Source organism: Anarhichas minor, unplaced genomic scaffold, assembly GCF_050575085.1.
Source record: "Anarhichas minor isolate MPS153535 unplaced genomic scaffold, ASM5057508v1 ptg000017l, whole genome shotgun sequence".
Classification (NCBI taxonomy): domain Eukaryota; kingdom Metazoa; phylum Chordata; class Actinopteri; order Perciformes; family Anarhichadidae; genus Anarhichas; species Anarhichas minor.
This window is the reverse complement of record NW_027466463.1, coordinates 10244462-10264439: the sequence shown is the minus strand read 5'-3', so window position 1 is coordinate 10264439 and position 19978 is coordinate 10244462. Positions and strand designations below refer to the sequence as shown.

Here is a 19978-nt window from a genome sequence, read left to right as displayed (position 1 = left end):
CTAAACAGAAAAAGAAAGAAGGGAGGGAGAAAAGATAGTGGTAAGGAAGGGGATTGGGGGGGAAATGTGTCCAGTGGTGTAAAGAGGTAAGAGGGAAGGCTGCAGAGAAGTGTGGGCTGGGTTAAACTGACACTTAAAAAGAAGCTCGCTTTGACTTCTGTGCATTTCACCAGCAGACAGGCTGGGGTGCTAAGAAGGGAGCAGTGAGGGAGTAGATGAGACAACAGCTCCAGGGAGAAGGTGTACTCTCAATTCACTGGAGCAAGTGTATTTTTAGCTCTTCCTTCCAACTCTTTCACTTTACATTTTTTCTCCTCCACTCTTCCTTTGGTGGAGGCTAGCCATGGGTAATGGCGTGGATGGGTTTCTGTGGTCAGTGCTGCTGCTGCTGGCAGTCTTGGGACACTCTGAGGCTCTGCCAGCAAGCTGGGAGCCAGGAGAATATGTGAACAACACAGATGATGCACTGAGGTTCCTAGGCGACTACAACAGCACTGCTGAGGAGGTGTTATTCTACAGCGTCTCTGCCAACTGGAACTACAACACCAACATCACGGACCACAACTCCAAGCTTCAGGTAGGACAACTCCTGGACTATTGAGCTTAGAGGGTGACATGTTAGCTGGACCTTTCTCTCACGCTGGTATAAAATTGGCCCGTTTAGATCAGTTCAAGCCAGCACTGGCACCTCATCACCATTAATTCATGCATGGTCAAGGGTTTCCGTGGAACTGAGCCCTGCATCATTTGGATACTACCCCTATTCTTCTCTCTCCAGAATAACACGCTCAGTTTCCTACCAACGCAGCCAACTCAGCTTGTGTGTTACTGGAAATATAAAACGGATCTCAATGCCTGTGGTGCAAACGTCTTCAATTTCTGAATACATTTCTTACTTGCGTAATGTTGACTATCATTTGCTTAACTGTCTGTTTTATGATATTTTCTGCTTCGTACAGTTTCTCCAGATGAATGCACCCGCCACTAGATGCAGTTTTACACACCAATAGTCCTTTATAGTGGCAATATAAAGGACTTTAAAGTGTCAATATTTGCAGCCATTAAAATACGTTGCAGGAATTTGGAGCTTTTAGGAGGTCAGCTATGAGACGTTGCATTATTAGCAGATTGGAATTGTTTCACGTTTTCTTCTCAACATATGCCTGCGAAACATTGTATAAACGTTGCAAACGAGAGAAGGGGAGATGTAGCAGAAGAAGAGACAATGAAACTGTACAAGTGTGAAGGAGTGTTTTCTTGCCTCCAAGCACAAGAGTCAATACACACATATCCATGTATACTGCGAAAAAATACCAGCTTATTCTGTCATTTACAAACTTGTTAAAGCAAATTGTCCAACCAGCACACTCGGGGCAAAGCCTCTGAATTTCTTCCCCCCCCCCCCCCCCCCTCTCTCCCCCGAGTGTGCTTGGACAGCTGTCACAACAGGATTTCAGTACACTATCCAGGCTTTGGTCTCTAGTCACACATTGAACAGGTGTAGATGCAGCCCCCACCACACCAATGTCAACAGAGTCAGGCTGGAGAATGTGTTCTGCTCTCTAGAATGTGTCAGCTATGCAAGGTGAAAGATGAGCAGGATTGTAGTTGCAATGCAAGAGCACGGAGAGTTCTGAGATGGGATCAAAGTGGATCAGAGCGCTGAGCTCCATCTAAACTGGCAGCAAAGGGAGAGCACGGCAGTTAAGCCTAAGAGAGAGATGTTCTAGTGTTGCCATTTCTCTTACGCTGCCTTGTAAATCTATTACGTTGCATAGAAATTATTTTAATAAAGGCAGGTTAAATTACAACAAGTACACATTCACACACACACACACACACACACACACACACACACACACACTTCCTCCTGGGCTTCAGAGGTGAGAGTGATTTGGTCTGGGTGCAAATAAGGCACATGTTAGATGTGTGGAAGATCAAACGGAATGAGGATCGGTTCATGAGCTTCTAATCATGCTGAATATAAACTGATGAGAGTGGATATCAATGACTGAGGTCCTTTGAACCCCAGAATTAAATACCAGCTGCCTTCAAGTATCTCAATCAGACCTGAGGCTCATTTCACTGCATACTGCCGGCTTTTTTTTATGTGATTTGAATTTGAAGTTTGAGAACTATACCTTCAAGTGAAGAGTTCTATTTTGAAATGCTGTAATTTCCTGTTGGAAGCATTTCGTGGTCCAAGCAAAATTATCTTCTTTCTAAGAATTCCAGTATTTCAGGCACAAATACCTTCTAATAACTCTTTAACTAAATACTTACCTCTAAAAGCTAACAACCAAAGTGCATGTGTTTTCATTTTGGAAATGAACTCTTACAGAAGTGCTGCATTCAAGTCTAGTTATCCTTTGACCACAACCAGGCGAATGAGTATGAAGTATTGTTTTAAATAAACCTCTTTACCAATTACTCATTCCAGCTTGTAAAACAAAAAGACCTTGAGGGAAACAAAATCAGCAAAAAAAAAAGGCATTTCAGCCTTCTAGTATCTTTATTGTGTTTCTGCGGTTGAGAATGATTATCTGGGTGGATGGACGGGTGTAGGCGGGGTGGAAAAAACGTTTGAGTAGAAGACAGAGCTTAAGAGGAGCACAAAGGTCAGAGTTAATACTTCAACTCACTGTCACCAGTTTTCCCTCGTGCAGCCTGTTATTTTAGTGAAGGATGCGAGAAAGACAGATAAGAAAGGCTTCCATGAAAACATCACTGGAATGAAGCTGCTGTTTGGTCAGTTATATCAGGATGTGGTTGCCTCAAAGTTAAGAAATCACACTGTAAATTGAGCTAGCGTAGTCACACTTGTGAAAATCGGAAATACCTGCACACACAGTATAAGGTTGCAACACAGTAAGGAACATATTTTTCTTCGGCAAACGCAATCTCTCAGGTGCAGCATAGTGCTGTAACAATACAGCAGTAGTTCATCATTTTCAATAGGAGCAAATCAATGTGACACACACATACTATCCATGCAATGTTCCACAGCAGCCTTGAGTCCTTTCATTCTACCAGCACCGCCATTACATAATGGAAACGCCGATGTCCACGGCCTTCCAGAGTGCCATAAAGAAAAGAAATTGTGAGATTCAGTGAGGCCATATACTTGAGCAATGACAGACATTTTTCAAAAATATGATCCTTGAGCTATGTTTGTTATGCTGTTCTGTCCTTGCTCCCAATAGACAGAGCACTCTATTGATCCCAGAGGAGAGATGTGTTGGTACAGCTGCCAAGGAACACATGAATGCACAGATGACGATATGTTGCAGCTGGTAAAGGAGTTAGAAAAGTGTGCCGCCATGCCAGCAGCTATTGGCCATTAACCTATCAAATCTGTTAGCTATAGGTAAACCAAAGTATTGGACTAATTTAAATTTTGACCGGATGATGGTGTGAGATTAAAAGTCAGGGGGTCACTTAATGCCTGCATCAAATAACGGCAATCGCAAGTCAGGGGATCACAGAGGTCCATGGGATTCATCCATTAAGCGCCAATAATATGACAATCCATTCAATATTGAAAAAAGACGACATGGCTAATGACCCACTGATACAAAAACAAAGAAACTGAGCTTTCTCTAGATGTAGAATCAATCATTTTTGATGTTCCCTGTTCTTTAGTATCCGTAAATAATCAAAGTTGTGAATGTATCTTAGTTCTCTTCATTTCCTCCTCCATCTTGGTCACACTGAGGTGCAGGTGGTTCCTCCCACACCATTCAACAAAGGTGTCGTTTATGTCCGAACGTGCTCTCATTGCTGCCCACTTTCTACTCCTGAGACACATCAATGTTGCAAAAATTATGACTACAAAGGAAAATAACAAAAATAACCCTTGCTTGGTCATAAAAAATGCTTATAGATGTGAAGAAACTAAATGACTGACGCTGCATGTTCATTAGCTCTTCTTGGCCCGGCTTTACGTTTTAGGTTGTTGAGTCTGAGTAATCAACATATTCTGATCATTAACTTGCTATCGTCTTTAGGTAAATGCATCCCTTGAAGAGCAGGCCTTCTCCTCAGCGTGGGGGTTGAAGGCCAAGCAGGTCTTCAGTAATGGGGTTCTAGAGTCTCTAACTCCTTCAGACGGGAATCTGATGAAGAAGATCAAGATACTGGGAGTTGCCAACCTGCCCCAGAAAGAAAGAGAGGAGGTTTGTTTAGAATAGGAGATTTGTCCTTCTAATTATTTTTTTATCGCTGTATTAATGCTGAACTTGTTTGACTAACATCAAAACTCTTTTTCTTGTCTCCAGTATAACACGATTCTCAGCAAAATGGACAATATTTATTCAACGGCCAAGGTGCATCCAGCACCGAACATAAGCTGGAGCCTGGATCCACGTAAGTAAATATAGAATAAAAGCTTAAAATGCATGAATTATATGATTCAGATGCTTTGGAGTTATTTGAAAGAAACGGGGTACGAACAATGTTGAGGATTATGAAAATCACAACAATAAGGAGGGGAAATCTAAAGAAGAAAAAACAGTTGTAAGTGGTTAAGATCTTATCTGCTCTTGGAAAAGTAACAGGATGGGCAAAAGTACTTCAGAGAGGTCTCCAAAGGAAGTGTTATGGATGTGCCCATTAGTGTTGAGTAAAATGCTATAGAAACATCATGTCGGTGGCTTTTAAAGCTGCCGGCATGTATTGTGAACAATGGCTCGATGTTTTAGCTGCCAATAGTAATTGTGAGAAAAGCTTGCCAACACACACAGTACAACACAAATATTACTTCTTCTAAAAACTATTACTCATAACCATAAAGATGCCAATTTACAACTGTGGTATTACTAGATTCTTAATCTTGGAAACTTACTAAGGTGGAACAGGGTTATTCAAAGGATGTGGTGCATCCCTTTACAAAACACATGGAGTCATTACAATAACAAACAGACTGTCGGCAATCACTTTTTCCACCATTTCAACCACCTTGTGTTCTTCAACTTTTTTCCTTCTCTTCCCCTTCATTTCCTATTTCTGGCATTTTAAAGATAAAAGTTGTTTTGCATCACGTTCAAAATATCATTGAGTTGTCATAACTCAAAGCTAATCTCTTCGGTAATGCGTCTGTTCTGGCCTTTTCCTGCTGAGAGAGCATGAAGTAATTCAAATGCCGATACATCTTCATTGTTTTGGGAAATAAATTTCACCTTTCGCTTTTGAATTATAAATGTTTGTCTGTGCACCAGATAAGGTCAGCGTCCCTTTACATTTCCATCATTTTCTTCATGACTTAAGGTTGGAATTTTTTTATTTTTTTTATTTTTGCAGATCTCACAGACATAATGGCCACCTCAAGGAGCTACAAGAGGCTGCTGTACGTGTGGGAGGCCTGGCACAATGAATCAGGTGTACCTCTGAGAGAGTACTACCCCACGTTTGTGGAGCTCAGCAACAATGCTTCTCAAGCTGATGGTAAGAACTCTTCACTTTTTGTCATTGTTATTGAGAGCACTCATAACGCTACAAATGAGTAATCAATTGAATGGGACTGACATAACGATAGAACAAGGAGAGTAAAGGAGTAGAAATGACATTACCATTTTGTCCTGTTTAGGGTTTGATGACACTGGAGCTGACTGGCGCTCTTGGTATGAGTCTACGACCTTTGAGCATGATATAGAGGAACTCTATAGGACCATTGAACCCCTCTACCAGAACCTGCATGCCTTTGTGCGCCGCAAGCTCTACAACCAGTACGGTCCCAAATACATCAACCTCAAAGGACCCATCCCTGCCCATCTGCTAGGTACAACTGAACATTGTTATGTTGCTAACATATGCTATCTGCTGACACGAGCCATGAATATGTGCTGGGTCACAGGGGTAATGTATTTCTTTATGCTAAAGGAAGGAGTTACTGTAAAGTTGGACAGTTGCATCCAAATTGTTGTGCGACGTAAAGGCCTTGTGTGCACAATGGATGCATTTTTACATACACAGAGGACAGCAAACATGTTTTTTGTTTTTTATCAGGGCATTATTTTGTAGTAACTACGGGACCAATACGTCATTCTTAAGGAACACTAAATGTAGATCTTTATGGATCGGGTGTAGGGCTTTAACCACATATTTTGTCACTGCTCCAATAATTGTCATACATTCCCAAACATGAAGAGTCATTATTTAATAAAAGCATGGAAAGTCATCAAGAGATGTGATCACACATTACTGTATTAAGATGCAGACAAAACCCGGCAAGTCATTTGGGGTGCTTATCACATGACTGTGAATGAGGTATTTCCTACAGTGACCCTGAGCGGAGAATCTCATAACAAGTCTGAATTGTTGCTAAAGTGTGTTTTCTTCCTCACCCTCAGGAAATATGTGGGCCCAGACCTGGAACAATATTTATGGTATGATGATCCCATTTCCTGATAAACCCAACTTGGATGTGACTGATGAAATGTTGAAACAAGTGAGTATGGGGGAAAGATGTTGTGCCACTGGTATGGATTGTGTAAAATAAGCATCCTGTTGGTCTTGCAGACAGTTGCCTCAAATGATAAAGCTCATAAAAGCTTAATTTGCTTTAAGGCAGTTATAGTTTCCTCAGATAGCATTGAGCTGAATTGTGACTTGTTTCCTCTCCACAGGGCTATAATGCCACGCACATGTTTCGTGTGGCCGAGGAGTTCTTCACGTCTCTGAATTTAGAGAAGATGCCCGAGGAGTTCTGGGACGGATCCATGCTGGTGAAGCCTGATGGTCGCGAGGTGGTGTGCCATGCGTCTGCCTGGGACTTTTACAACCGCAAAGACTTCAGGTAAAATTAACTAATGAAGTTATGAGTGAATTATAGTTGCTCTACAGAGCCAACAGTGTTTACTTGAGGTGAAGCGGGAGGGTGGACACCACAACTTATGAGGGCAGTGAAGAGCGGTGTCCGTGAGCTAGCCACAGTGGGGCTCATTAACATGCACTAAAAGGCACACGTGGCTGTCCCGGTATATGTCAAGAAAGCAAGGAGAAGCTCAGCTTACAACACAAACAGAAGGGGAGTGATTTCATTCTTTGCTGTGGTAGATATTACTCCACTATGTCTTTGTATTATCAAGTGTTATCAACAAAATGACCATAATGTAAAGTTATTTCACTCTCTAGGATCAAGCAGTGCACCACAGTAACGATGGAGCAGCTCTTTACCGTACACCATGAGATGGGGCACGTCCAATATTACCTGCAGTACAAGGACCAGCCTGTGGGCTACCGTCGCGGCGCCAACCCTGGTTTTCACGAGGCTATTGGCGATGTTTTGTCTCTCTCCGTTTCCACACCCAAACATCTACAAACTATTAAACTTCTGGAAACTGTGACCTCTGACCCTGGTAAAGAGACGGAATCAATTAAAATCCAAGCCACTGAAATACCCTCCCATAGAACAGATGTGGATGAATTTCCAACATGAATTCTTAAATATCTCTATTCATCAGCAAATGTTTAAAGAATGTGTTTCTGCATTGTGTTTCTCCAGAAACTGATACCAACTACCTGTTAAAGATGGCCCTGGAGAAGATAGCCTTCCTTCCCTTTGGCTACCTTATCGACCAGTGGAGATGGGGCGTGTTCAATGGAAACACACCACCAGAGCGGTACAACGCTGACTGGTGGCACCTCAGGTAGACTTTTATGCACAGGCTTAATACACTTACAACATATTCCATGTAAAGAGAATGGCTTTATTTTTTGGAAGTGTGATTATTCACTTTCTTGCTGAGAATCAGATGAGAAGACAACACTCATGTCTTTATAGTAAATATGAAGCTCTTGCAAGTAGCTGTTTTTTACTGATCTAGTCTTTATGCTAAGCTATGCTAACGATGAGAAGCAGAAACAAGTTATTGACAGATCATCACCTTTTAAGTTGATATGGTGAACCTGTTGGCAAACAATTATGCATACACTTCTGGATGAGTAAACAAACAACCATCATTATCATTCATTCAGAGTCAGGTTTGTGTCCATCTGATGAATGGAAGTCCACTTTCTTTATCTCTACCAGGAAAATCATTTGATGGCTCATGCGTGTCCGTGAGTGAGTGTGGCTGCAGTGACTCACACTTTTTCAAAACACCTTCTATTGCCTGTTTTCTAATGCCATTGACTGCGTGCTGACTCTTCACTCACTACTCTTAACCGCCCCCTGGCTGATGGAGGCCACTAGTGATAACTCAGCTGAGTGCATCGCCAATCCCCAGCCACTACTCTGTGGCCAGATACACTGACATTCGGTGCCATTTTATTGGGCATTAACCTCACGTTTACTTGCATATTATCAAAAAAATTGACTCGAGGCCTAAATAAACTCCTCAATTGGCAGTTACGCCCATGAGACGGAGCTGAAGAGACTAAATGCTCCACAATATTCTCCATCTAGTCGTTAACTTTTCTGCCTGCTGTTTGGTGCTTAGTAGGTAGTATATCGTTTTTGTGTACAGTTTTGACAGCTACGTCCCAGAAAACAGCTCCCTGCTGCATGAGAGCTGTGAGAGTGAACCAAAACAATAAAGTCGTAGCCTGACGGGCTAAACAATTAGCCTCCAACACACTATAAAGCAGATTCAGGTGACAATTCTCTGTAAGTTCATCAGCAATGTCTTTCATATTGTCACGTCAATCGTAAGTCATTATTAAATCATGAAAAAATGGTAGCTGCATTAATGTAATGTCAGTTTATGGCTGATATTCCATATACACTTTACACCTGGTGAGACTGAGCAACTCCAAGCCGCAACAGAATAATTATAGAGCTGCTCCTTAGTAACAAGATCATTTTAATAAAGGCCTAACTTTCCAGAACAAATTAGTTATTACTTAGTTACATCTATCTCTTATTTCATTTTCAAGGACAAAATATCAAGGCATCTGCCCACCCACCAGACGTACAGAGGAGCACTTTGATCCTGGGGCCAAATACCACATCCCTGGAAACACGCCATACATCAGGTATCCTCCTGTTCCAACCACCCCACTATGTAATAGTTTACACACAAGAGATGCACACAATCAGCTTGGGCTATGGATATTTTCAGGACATGTATTTGTATGTTTTTCTAGCTGTCTGATTAGCTGAACTCATACAGACTTAAAGATTTAAAAACTATAAAATAGAGCCTGTTTAGTGCACAATCATGATGAGCGTGTGAGTGTATTTGTGTATGTGCCTGCTCAACACTATGAGGGAACCAGGGAAATATGGAAAGTGAATGAACATGCACGAATAGCTGGTGATTGGGGAATTAAGGTATTGTTTGCTGTAATGTGGACTCAAATTACTGGCACTTGAGTGTGGTTTTGAACAATACAATAACCTTACAATAGCAGGAAGCTTCTAAAAGCAAAGCTTCTGACCCTAGCAGGTTTATGTTAACAATGTGGGCGTTGACAGGTTGTCAAACACCCACTTAAACAGAAAAACACATGTTTGTGTTGTAGAAGAAACACATGCTTATCATCGAAACCTATAAGGGTCTTTTTTTTTTTTTTTACTTTTCTAGTCAGTTTATCGAAGTATGACAGATTTTACCAAAAAGCAGGTAAATATCATGTCTCATTATGATTTCTGTCTTTTTTGACTTTTTGTTTGTGGTATTGTAAATATAATTTACCGAAGAGATGACGGCAATAATTTCCCCTTCAGGTATTTTGTCAGCTTCATCCTGCAGTTCCAGCTTCACGAAAAACTGTGCGCGGCAGCCAAGCACACGGGTCCCTTACACACATGCGACATCTACCGCTCCGCAGAAGCCGGGGCCATTTTAAAGTATGTCATCGGCTTGTTTGTTATACAGAGCATGAACAATGGATTTAGGGAAGCAGTGAAGGTGTTATATGATTTCTCTCTACCCCGTCCAGGAAAATTCTCCAGGCTGGCTCTTCTAAACCTTGGCCTGAAGTGCTCCAGGAGGCTATAGGGACCAGAAGGATGGATGCCACATCACTGATGAAATACTTTGACCCCATTGTTAAGTGGCTGGAAGAGCAAAATGTGAATGAGACATTGGGATGGCCTGACTTTAACTGGGTCCCACCCATCCCTGAGGGCTACCCTGAGGATATTGGTAAGAGTACTGATCAAAATGTATAGCAGACTAACAGAGGATGATACACATTCACATTATCTGGAAGGACAGAATATCATATAAGAACTATTCTAAATAAATCAACATGTAAGAAAGTGAAGACATTTCCACATCATAATCATAACTCACACATTGTAATTAAGCTGAAATGTGATACTATTTTTCAAACTTGATTACATGGATTTATTTACAGTAGTTCAGCTAGCTTATCACTCTTTTTGTTTACCCAGACAAGAACACAGATGAGCTTGATGCAAAGACATTTCTGAAAGATTACAACAGCACAGCTGAGGTGGTGTGGAACTCCTACACCGAGGCCTCCTGGAAGTACAACACAGACATCAACGAAGACAATAAGCAGGCAATGGTGAGCCCCTCTGCCTCTGACAGACCGACTGACTCAGATCACTCTAACATTGTACAAGCATCATCTATCATCAATAACATATGAAGTGTTGCAACTTATGTTGGTTTTTTGCATTATTCAGGGAATCAATAAAATGTCTAAATCAATAATTATTACAATAATTAATTTTAAGTCAGTGAGTTACTAATCAACCCATGTAGGAATGTACCTAACTACCCATCTGTGCATTTTTAACCCATCCATCCATCCAATCAATCACCTGTTTCCACTGACAATTAATGTAAAAATGGAACATTTCAAGAGTGTTTAATCGTTCCTCTCTAGCTTCAGAAGAACCTGGAGATGTCGGCCCACACCCTGGAGTATGGCCAGAAGGCCCGTCAGTACGACACCACAGACTTCCAGGACGGCTCGGTCAAACGCATGATCAATAAACTCAGCGACATTGAGAGGGCTGCGCTGACCACGGCACAACTGGAAGAGGTGTGGAGACTTCAGTTTTAGTTTTACAAATAGTTAATTAAAGACAGAGCTGCTCTGGAGGCACATGTATTGGTTGAGTTGAATGGGAAAGTTGTTCTTTGTTGACAATAATGGACAGAAAACTCATGCTGAGAGACATCTGTCGGCTGTAGCTAGCTAACATTATCTAGCTAACTAAAGACTAGGCAGCCATAAGCAGTAATGATGCTATCTCAGAATACAAAGAACAGAGCTTGCAGGTAGTTAAAAAAATGTTTTCTGTGGGATCTAATGCTTGGTGGATGCCTTTACCTTTTCAGTACAACACTCTCCTATCCAACATGGAGACCAAGTACAGTGTGGCTGAGGTGTGCAGAGACAATGGGGCATGCCATCCGCTGGATCCAGGTAAGACTATGAAGTATATGCCAATCCTAATATGAAAAGACTCCAAAGAAATATAAATAATAATGCTATACTATATAATGAAGATAATGTAGCATAAGGGCAAACCATGCAGTAACTTCTTAATACTTACCAGATCAAATTGGTTATTGATTAGTAGTTACTGGTGCATGTAATAACATTTAGCTACTTTGAAATAATGTAATGGGTGCAATAAATATTACCTTGCCCTTCATTATTTCACAAGAAACCTCTGAAACGACATGAATACTCTGCTGCATTGTACAGTATTCTGTATTTGAAGTTGTAAAAGAATGCGCTGTGTTTCAGATCTCCAGAAGATCATGGCAGAGTCCAGGGATTATGACGAGCTGTTGTTTGCTTGGAAAGGATGGAGAGATGCTGCTGGCAAAGTGCTTCGCCAGGATTTCAAGAGATATGTTGAACTGGCCAACACAGCTGCCAAACTCAATGGTATGACCTGAAAGAGTAATTTTACATCCACCTTGAGATTCGGTTAGAGAATTTCTTTTTTCAGAGTGAGGGCTGTTCAAACTCCACCTACCAGCATCTTTATATCTTGTTTATTTAATCGGTACAAAAAACGTTGCTTCTTGGTCAGGACCAGTACCTTCCTGGAGTCTCTGCTGTTTGCCTGCAACATAGTCCCAGCCTAAATATAGTCTGGCACATAACCCCCGAGAGCAGATTTACCTACCGTTGGCCAGAGCAAGCTGTTTCCAGTCTTTGTGCTAAGTGTAGCTATTTGGCTTCCTTTCAACTATACAGACAATAAAGTGGTATAATCCTCTCATCTAAGTCTTTCTATTGTTTACTGTTTGATTGAATTAATTAGTTTTCCTACATAAACAACACAAAGTTCCCCTTTTATTGTTAAACTCATCATTTAGGATATTTTGCAGTTTTACTTTTATAGTTTGCATAAAACTAATGTAATGTTTATAATATTTGTATCCCTGGTGCTGTCTGTAGGTCACTCTGACAATGGGGCTTTCTGGCGCTCCCTGTATGAAACCCCTACCTTCGAGGAAGACCTGGAGGCTCTGTGGAAGGAGCTGGAACCACTCTATCAGAATGTGCATGCCTATGTCCGCAGGGCTCTGTACAAAAAGTATGGTTCCGAGCATATCAACCTGAAGGGACCCATTCCTGCTCATTTGCTGGGTAGGTAACAATAGGGAAGTTTTGGAACTAGTTTCCTTAAAGGTACACTGTATTTAAGTACAATATTCAGGGCTACATGAAACTTTCCATTGATCATATCAGGCTTTCAGGAGTTGAGGCTAAGGTCGCAGGTCAAAACCACACTTCAGTCAGTATTTCCCTTTGGAATTTAAAGGATTCCTCTAGCCTAAACTCTCCTTTTGTGTGGAAGCGTACCCCATTGATATTCTCGTTGGCTGTAGATGCATTTGGATTTAGACGCGATTCAATTTGCTTTCAGAGGCGTCAAGCGTGAGATTGTGTGTGACAGTTCCTTGCAGTGAGGAATTGGACTGGCTCACCGCCACGAATCCTACTTGGTTTATTACCGGCAGAGTAGAGGATGACTTGCCCCATAACTTGGAAAAAAATATAGGAAAGCTGTCTTCTGTCCTTTCAGGCAACATGTGGGCACAGACGTGGTCTGGCATAATGGATTTGGCCATGCCTTACCCGCATGCCACGCAGGTTGACGCCACTCCTGCTATGGTTTCACAGGTGAGTAAACCCATGAGCCAGCTGTTGCATAACAATCACAGCAAGCCTGCACACATGAATACACAAGGACACACCCAAAGAACACACAGACGCACACACACGCACGCATGTGCACTCTTCCACCACTTCAGAGGTCAAGGATCAGTTTGTTTCAGTGAAGTAAGACTCTGATGCAGTCCAAAGTGGAGGTTTTAAGCAGCATGAGGATAAATACAGAGACTTTTAATTGAGCTGAATCACAGCAGCAGACATCCATAACTGACATGAAGTGTACATTATTAATGAATATACTGTATACATATTTTCAAGGGTATGTTACCGCCGATCCTTTTAGAAGCGCTATATGTTTACACTGCCCTTCACAAATCTCTCATTGCCTGAAAAACTGTTTATATTTACTCACACTTGCATCCACATATTCACTCTTCTTTTCCTGTACAGGGCTGGAACGCCGTCAGAATGTTCCAGGAATCAGACAAATTTTTCACCTCTCTGGGTCTGTTGCCAATGCCACAAGAGTTCTGGAACAAATCCATGCTGGAGAAGCCGTCTGACGGACGCCAGGTGGTGTGCCACGCCTCTGCTTGGGACTTCTATAACCGAAAAGACTTCAGGTTCTTTATTTTTTTCAGAACCTTTTTCAGATTTTCTTTTTATGTCATCAAAAGAAAAGTCTGTGTGCGTTATCCAAAACCTAGCTACAGCTGTTACAGTTAAGAAGCTGTGCACGGTCCCTGTTAAATAAATACACTTCCTTTTGCAGCCATTAAGTGCATGGAAACCAATAAGATGTGAAATTGATGGCCTTGTTTGTGTCACCAGGATCAAACAGTGCACTGTTGTGACTATGGATGACCTGATCACGGCGCACCATGAGATGGGCCACATCCAGTACTTCCTGCAGTACAAAGACCAGCCCGTGTCCTTCCGTGATGGAGCCAACCCCGGCTTCCACGAGGCCATTGGCGATGTGTTAGCCCTGTCGGTGTCCACGCCCAAACATCTGCAGAGCATCGGCCTCCTGGACAAAGTTGAGAACAACCATGGTGAGTGACCATGAGTTTTGTATAGTTCTGTAAAAGCATGTGATGTTATAACACAGCTCATGGTTTTGGTGTTTCCGTCGCCTCCTCTAGAGAGTGATATCAACTTCCTGATGAGCATGGCGCTTGACAAGATCGCATTCCTACCTTTTGGTTACCTGATGGATCAGTGGAGATGGAAGGTATTTGACGGGCGCATCCCATCGACTGAGTACAATAAAGAATGGTGGAACCTCAGGTAAAGTTTACCAGCATTTTTACAATTACAAAGTGCAATGTTTATCATCTAGAAAATGTATTGTATTGATAAAGGAAAGTTAATCAGTAAGCATAGTTTGTGTTCTAAATGAATACATTTGTAAATTATATACTTAAATAAAAACTAGATTAAACTTTATTGCGTTGCAGAATGAAGTACCAGGGTCTGTGTCCACCTGTAACCCGTACTGAGGATGACTTCGACCCAGGTGCAAAGTTCCACATCCCTGCTAACGTGCCATACGTGAGGTAACGTTTCTTTGTTTGGCAAAACAAACAGGGCACCTGATAATTGAGCACAATAGATTGATAACAGCTTCAACACACTCCAATGAACTATGGAAAGATAAGATAAGCACAGCTACTCGCATGGCTGAAAAGAAAATCAATCTCCAATTATGAGGGGTTGAGATGACAGAGACAGTTTGTTTTGTGTGTCTTCCTGACATTAAAGCAATGTCATGTCTAATGATCTTCAATCAGGTACTTCGTTAGCTTCATCATCCAGTTTCAGTTCCAAAAGGCTCTGTGTGATGCTGCCAAACATGTTGGGCCTCTACATACCTGTGATATCTACAAGTCTGAAGAAGCCGGGAAGCTACTCGGGTTAGTACCCACTTACCACATCCATAAAAATCAACCTTTATCTATCATATCCCAAGATGCATTTGCCACATGAAAAATGATTATAAATGAATTCAAATCTTAGCTCTTTTCATCATTAGAAAATGTTTTTCATATACTGTATGTATGTACATATAAATGACAAACAATTCACATAATGTGTTCTTTGTTCTCGAGAGTATTTGTCAGTGCAGGCAGCTGGTGAAATGATGCTTTGCACCACGTGTGGAATTATCTCTAGAACACACTCTTGCTACTGATCCTTTTCCCCTCCGACCTCCACCCTGACCCTCTATGTGTTGTCGTTGGCAGTGACGTGATGAAGCTTGGCTTCAGTAAGCCCTGGCCCGAGGCTATGACCATGATCACCGGCCAGCCCAAAATGAGTGCCCAGCCTCTCATACAGTATTTCAAACCTCTCATTGAATGGCTGGAGGTAGAAAACAACCGGAACAATGATGTTCGAGGGTGGCCCGAGTACGACTGGAAACCCTCAAGTGCGTGCAACACATTCTTGCATTAACATACTTTCATACTTCTTCAGAAACATGAACAAAAGCACACGCATGCAGGCAAGCCTATTCGCTTTGTGTTCAGTATGTTTTCCAATCACCAAGCCAAATGTCTTTTTTACTCCATCCAAGAAAATAAAGCACAATGTTTTTGCTCAGAGGGATTAATTTTGTTTTTTCTCCTCTGCTGCGGCTTACAGTGAAATCAATCTCCTGCTCCTCTTGTCTTACTGATGAGATCCTACTGAAAGGATGTGTACATATTAGATTGATTAGATTCTTAGCAACAGAGTAAAAGGGAGGGCTATGAATAGATAGTGGGGAAAAAGAGAACACAGCTGTTACGCAGATCAAGAGAAATAAAGAATTTTGATACAAAAATGAATGAGTGTGAAAAGAATATAAAGTAGGTCAAATTAAATGACTTTGTTTCCTTAGGTTACGCTGTTTCACAGGGGAGTACGTTACCTTGCCTTTCACCTTTTTGATTACTAGTATGTGGCATTGATATCAACACAGAAATTCGGAGACCGAACAGCATTGGAGACAGATGTCTTTTGAAGGTTATTTGTAACACTATCAACAACAACGGAGTCATCAATACAAAGTAGCCTCAGCAGTTTAAGGATATCAACATTTTGATGAGCGCCATCTAGGAAGAGTAACATCTTTGTCATTTTTCTACTTTTGCGAGTCGTATTACAGTGTACTTTTCCTGTTTTTAGCTGCTCTTTTTTCAGGTTTTAGGTTTTAAAGCTGCAAATGTAGATGTATTAGTCTAAGTATAGTATAGTATGACATTTTTTTACAACACCTTTTTATGGTGCAAATATTATTCATATCAGAGGGAACAATATTACCCATATCATGAAAACAACACGATAGACAAATTAACAGAGTAGTAACTCTCCTATCACTCCCTCCAGGAAATACACAACTCCATAGTTCTTGTTACTGACGGATTTATTCGTAGGCCGGCTAGCAGGCTCTGGCACGTCAAAGAATATGCCCAACATGTCAAACTAAAGATCCGATTGGTTGAACATGACAATGACAATCAACAATATCGTCCCCATTCACTTAAACTGCAAAGGGATTCACTTGTGAGTCTGCAGGCCTGGGCCTCTCTTCTTACCTAGAGACACAGAGGTGAAATCTGATTGGATGAAAGCTCTACTTAAAACAAGCTGCACTGGAAGCAGAGCAACTGAGGAAGACAGTAGCTGTGCAATGAGAAAATAAGATAATGGGAAAAATATTTTTATAAATTATAATACATGTAGTGTATTTAAGAAAAATTATAAAATAGATATAGCTTTGTGATTATATTTAGGCCAGCAGAGAAGGCTTTGCAGGCCCTGACGGCCCACCACTGGCATACTATATATGGACATTTTGATGTATGATACATTTTTTTATGGCATTCATTTTTTGACATACTGCAACATTTCTTTTTCTTTTTTTTTTTTTACTTACATTATACTTTGACTTTTTATGGCCTACTATACTAAGATACTTTCGATTACATACTCTACATGACATATTCTACTATGACATCTTATATGACATACTATTTTAAATAATAATGGCATACTATACTATGACTTTTCCTGACTTCTTTATGACAGACTTTTCAATAGCATACTATACTATGACTTTTAAATTTTTTTTGACATACTATTGTATATACTATTATACTTTCACAGAATATTTGACATGCTATTTTCATGCCTTTTTTATGACACACCTTATTATGTCATTTTGTATGACATTTTATAATGGTATAACATACTATGACTTTTTCAAGACATTTGTTTGACATTCTATACCATGATGTTTTTTTATTTTTACTTATTTTTAATCTTTTAAAAGCTATTGAATTTAACGACAGGATTCCTGCATTTAACCTGGAACTGCTCTTGCTCTTACTTTTCTGCCCATTAGATGCCACAAGTAGGTCTATGTATAACTAGTCTGAAAATGACTGAATAGTACCTCCTTGTGGAGAACTGCAGCTTGTTAAATACGTTAAATGTGAATGAGTGAGTTTGAGTGAAGAACAGTCAAAACTAACTTCTTATTTTTGTCCTGCAGGTAATGCTAAGGCTAGTAAAGTGGACTTCCTGGGTATGAATGTGGACGACGCAGCTGCCATAGCTGGCCAGTGGGTCCTGTTGGTCCTTGGTGTGGTCCTCTTGGTGGCCACCATCATATTGGCCTATAAGTACAGGAGGTCAAAAAAGCCTGAAAAGTCCTTATCCACGATGGAGCTCAAGCAAAAGGACTAGTCGTCAATGACAGCTAGCAGTAGCTAGTACCTATACCAACTTCATCATAAACATCAGTGTTTTTGTGCTGTATTGTACATCTGATCAAATTAGCTTTTCTTTTTGGTCTGCCTCCTTATCTAGTCTTGTATATTTGTTGTACACACTTGGAGTCAAATTATATTTTTGCCTATGCGAAAGAACATTACATTTTTGTAATTTATTTTAAATATTTGAATGTTTATTAAAGAAGAAATGTTTTAAATTAATGTTTTAAAGTCATTGATGGCATTTTTGAATATTTGATTTAATTGCTTTTGTTGTTGAATCTGCATTTCTACAATAAAAAACATTAAATATTGATTCTGCCTATGTGTTCAAACAAGATATTATGGAAAATACACTGCTGATGGTAACAATTGAACTGCAAAGGTTGGTCAAAACAATTTTATTACAAAGAAACTGCACAGTAGAACAACAACACTAAAACAGAACAGAATCTGTTTCAGCCCTTCCCTCTTTATTCAGAGTTAATAGTAACTCTGTCACATCCACAATCACAACCTGTGGGCACTCAGGTAACAGACTGGTTATGCAAACTTGTCCTAACCGTACATAAACCCTAAACAGACACAATTCAAAATGTTCTTTTTAATTTCATTATCACGACAAAACAAAAGGTTGTTTCCTCTTATTAATTCAATTGTTTAGGTCAAATTAGCCAACAATAAATGTATTAAAAACAGATCAGGTGGACAGTGTGTGACTATGTCCAGTTTTCAAAATAATGTGTTGGCAAGAGTTTATACAAAATACATATTTGGAAAAGAGTAACTGGAATATATTCACAAGAAGTATAAAACATGTTGCCTGTGTCCCTTTGAAATTGAAAACAAAAATTTCTTCCATTGAAAAAAATATAGCTCCATAATTCCTGACAATGATTGATATATTTGACTTCAGGACAACTCTGACAAAATAAAGACATTACTTTATTTTTAAGTTATGACCTTGATCATTTTTTATTATTATATGATATATCTACATCATTTGACATTACATGTTTACGCACATTTTTATAAAATGCTATACTATGACATTTTTATATTTTTGTCACATTTTAAATTACCTCTGTATTACATTGTTTTTTTCGACAATGTAATACAGATGTAAAAGTATAACTTTTTTCGACACACTATACTATGACTTTTTCGTTACTTTTTCCGACATGCTATACTATGACTTTTTCCGACATGCTATACTATGACTTTTTTCGACATGCTATACTATGACTTTTTTCGACATGCTATACTATGACTGTTTTTGACATGCTATACTATGACTTTTTTGTTACTTTTTCGACATGCTATACTATGACTTTTTCCGACATGCTATACTATGACTTTTTTCGACATGCTATACTATGACTTTTTCCGACATGCTATACTATGACTTTTTTCGACATGCTATACTATGACTGTTTTTGACATGCTATACTATGACTTTTTTGTTACTTTTTCGACATGCTATACTATGACTTTTTTCGACATACTATACTATGATTTTTATGACATGCTATACTATGACTGTTTTTGACATGCTATACTATGACTGTTTTTGACATACTATACTATGACTGTTTATGACATGCTATACTATGACTGTTTATGACATGCTATACTATGACTTTTTATGACATGCTATACTATGACTGTTTTTGACATACTATACTATGACTGTTTTTGACATGCTATACTATGACTTTTTATGACATGCTATACTATGACTTTTTATGACATGCTATGACTTTTTCATGACTTTTTTCGACATGCTATACTATGACTTTTTTGTTACTTTTTCGACATGCTATACTATGACTTTTTTCGACAGGCTATATACTATGACTTTTTTTGACATACTATACTGTGACTTTTTTCATGACTTTTCGGCATACTATACTATACTATGACTTTTTATGACATGCTACTGTGACGTTTTTCGACATGCTATACTATGACTGTTTTTGACATACTATACTATGACTATTTTTGACATACTATACTATGACTGTTTTTGACATGCTATACTATGACTGTTTTTGTTACTTTTTATGACATGCTATACTATGACTGTTTATGACATGCTATACTATGACTTTTTATGACATGCTATACTATGACTGTTTTTGACATACTATACTATTACTGTT

At 39.8% G+C, this 19978-nt stretch overlaps 1 protein-coding gene across 3 annotated transcripts; it reads left to right on the top strand.

Moving 5' to 3' along the window:
* The first annotated feature begins 343 nt into the window (after nt 1-343).
* On the top strand, nt 344-19738 carry ace (angiotensin I converting enzyme (peptidyl-dipeptidase A) 1). 3 transcript variants are annotated; one of them, XM_076093796.1, is made up of 25 exons: nt 344-577; nt 4008-4175; nt 4278-4365; nt 5299-5442; nt 5585-5776; nt 6348-6445; nt 6624-6793; nt 7132-7355; nt 7502-7646; nt 8875-8973; nt 9668-9790; nt 9883-10088; nt 10340-10476; nt 10801-10959; nt 11259-11346; nt 11674-11817; nt 12337-12528; nt 12968-13065; nt 13507-13679; nt 13888-14111; nt 14202-14346; nt 14517-14615; nt 14850-14972; nt 15303-15487; nt 17597-19738. In XM_076093796.1, the coding sequence occupies exons 1-25, from the start codon at nt 344-346 to the stop codon at nt 17788-17790; spliced, it is 3852 nt and encodes a 1283-aa protein (XP_075949911.1). In that variant the 3' UTR covers nt 17791-19738. The 3 variants fall into 3 exon arrangements, with proteins under 3 accessions (XP_075949911.1, XP_075949910.1, XP_075949912.1); XM_076093795.1 differs by having other exon boundaries at nt 15303-15493; XM_076093797.1 differs by lacking the exons at nt 344-577; nt 4008-4175; nt 4278-4365; nt 5299-5442; nt 5585-5776 and having other exon boundaries at nt 17561-19738.
* Nucleotides 19739-19978: the final 240 nt, after the last annotated feature.

What these genes read in the sequence shown, in the direction of transcription:
- ace (XM_076093795.1), top strand. Translation starts at nt 344, where the DNA reads ATGGGTAATGGCGTGGATGGGTTTCTGTGGTCAGTGCTGCTGCTGCTG. An exon ending in CCCAGAAAGAAAGAGAGGAG is followed by an intron (nt 4,176 to 4,277) that starts GTTTGTTTAGAA and finishes TCTTGTCTCCAG; the next exon opens with TATAACACGATTCTCAGCAA. An exon ending in CAATGCTTCTCAAGCTGATG is followed by an intron (nt 5,443 to 5,584) that starts GTAAGAACTCTT and finishes TGTCCTGTTTAG; the next exon opens with GGTTTGATGACACTGGAGCT.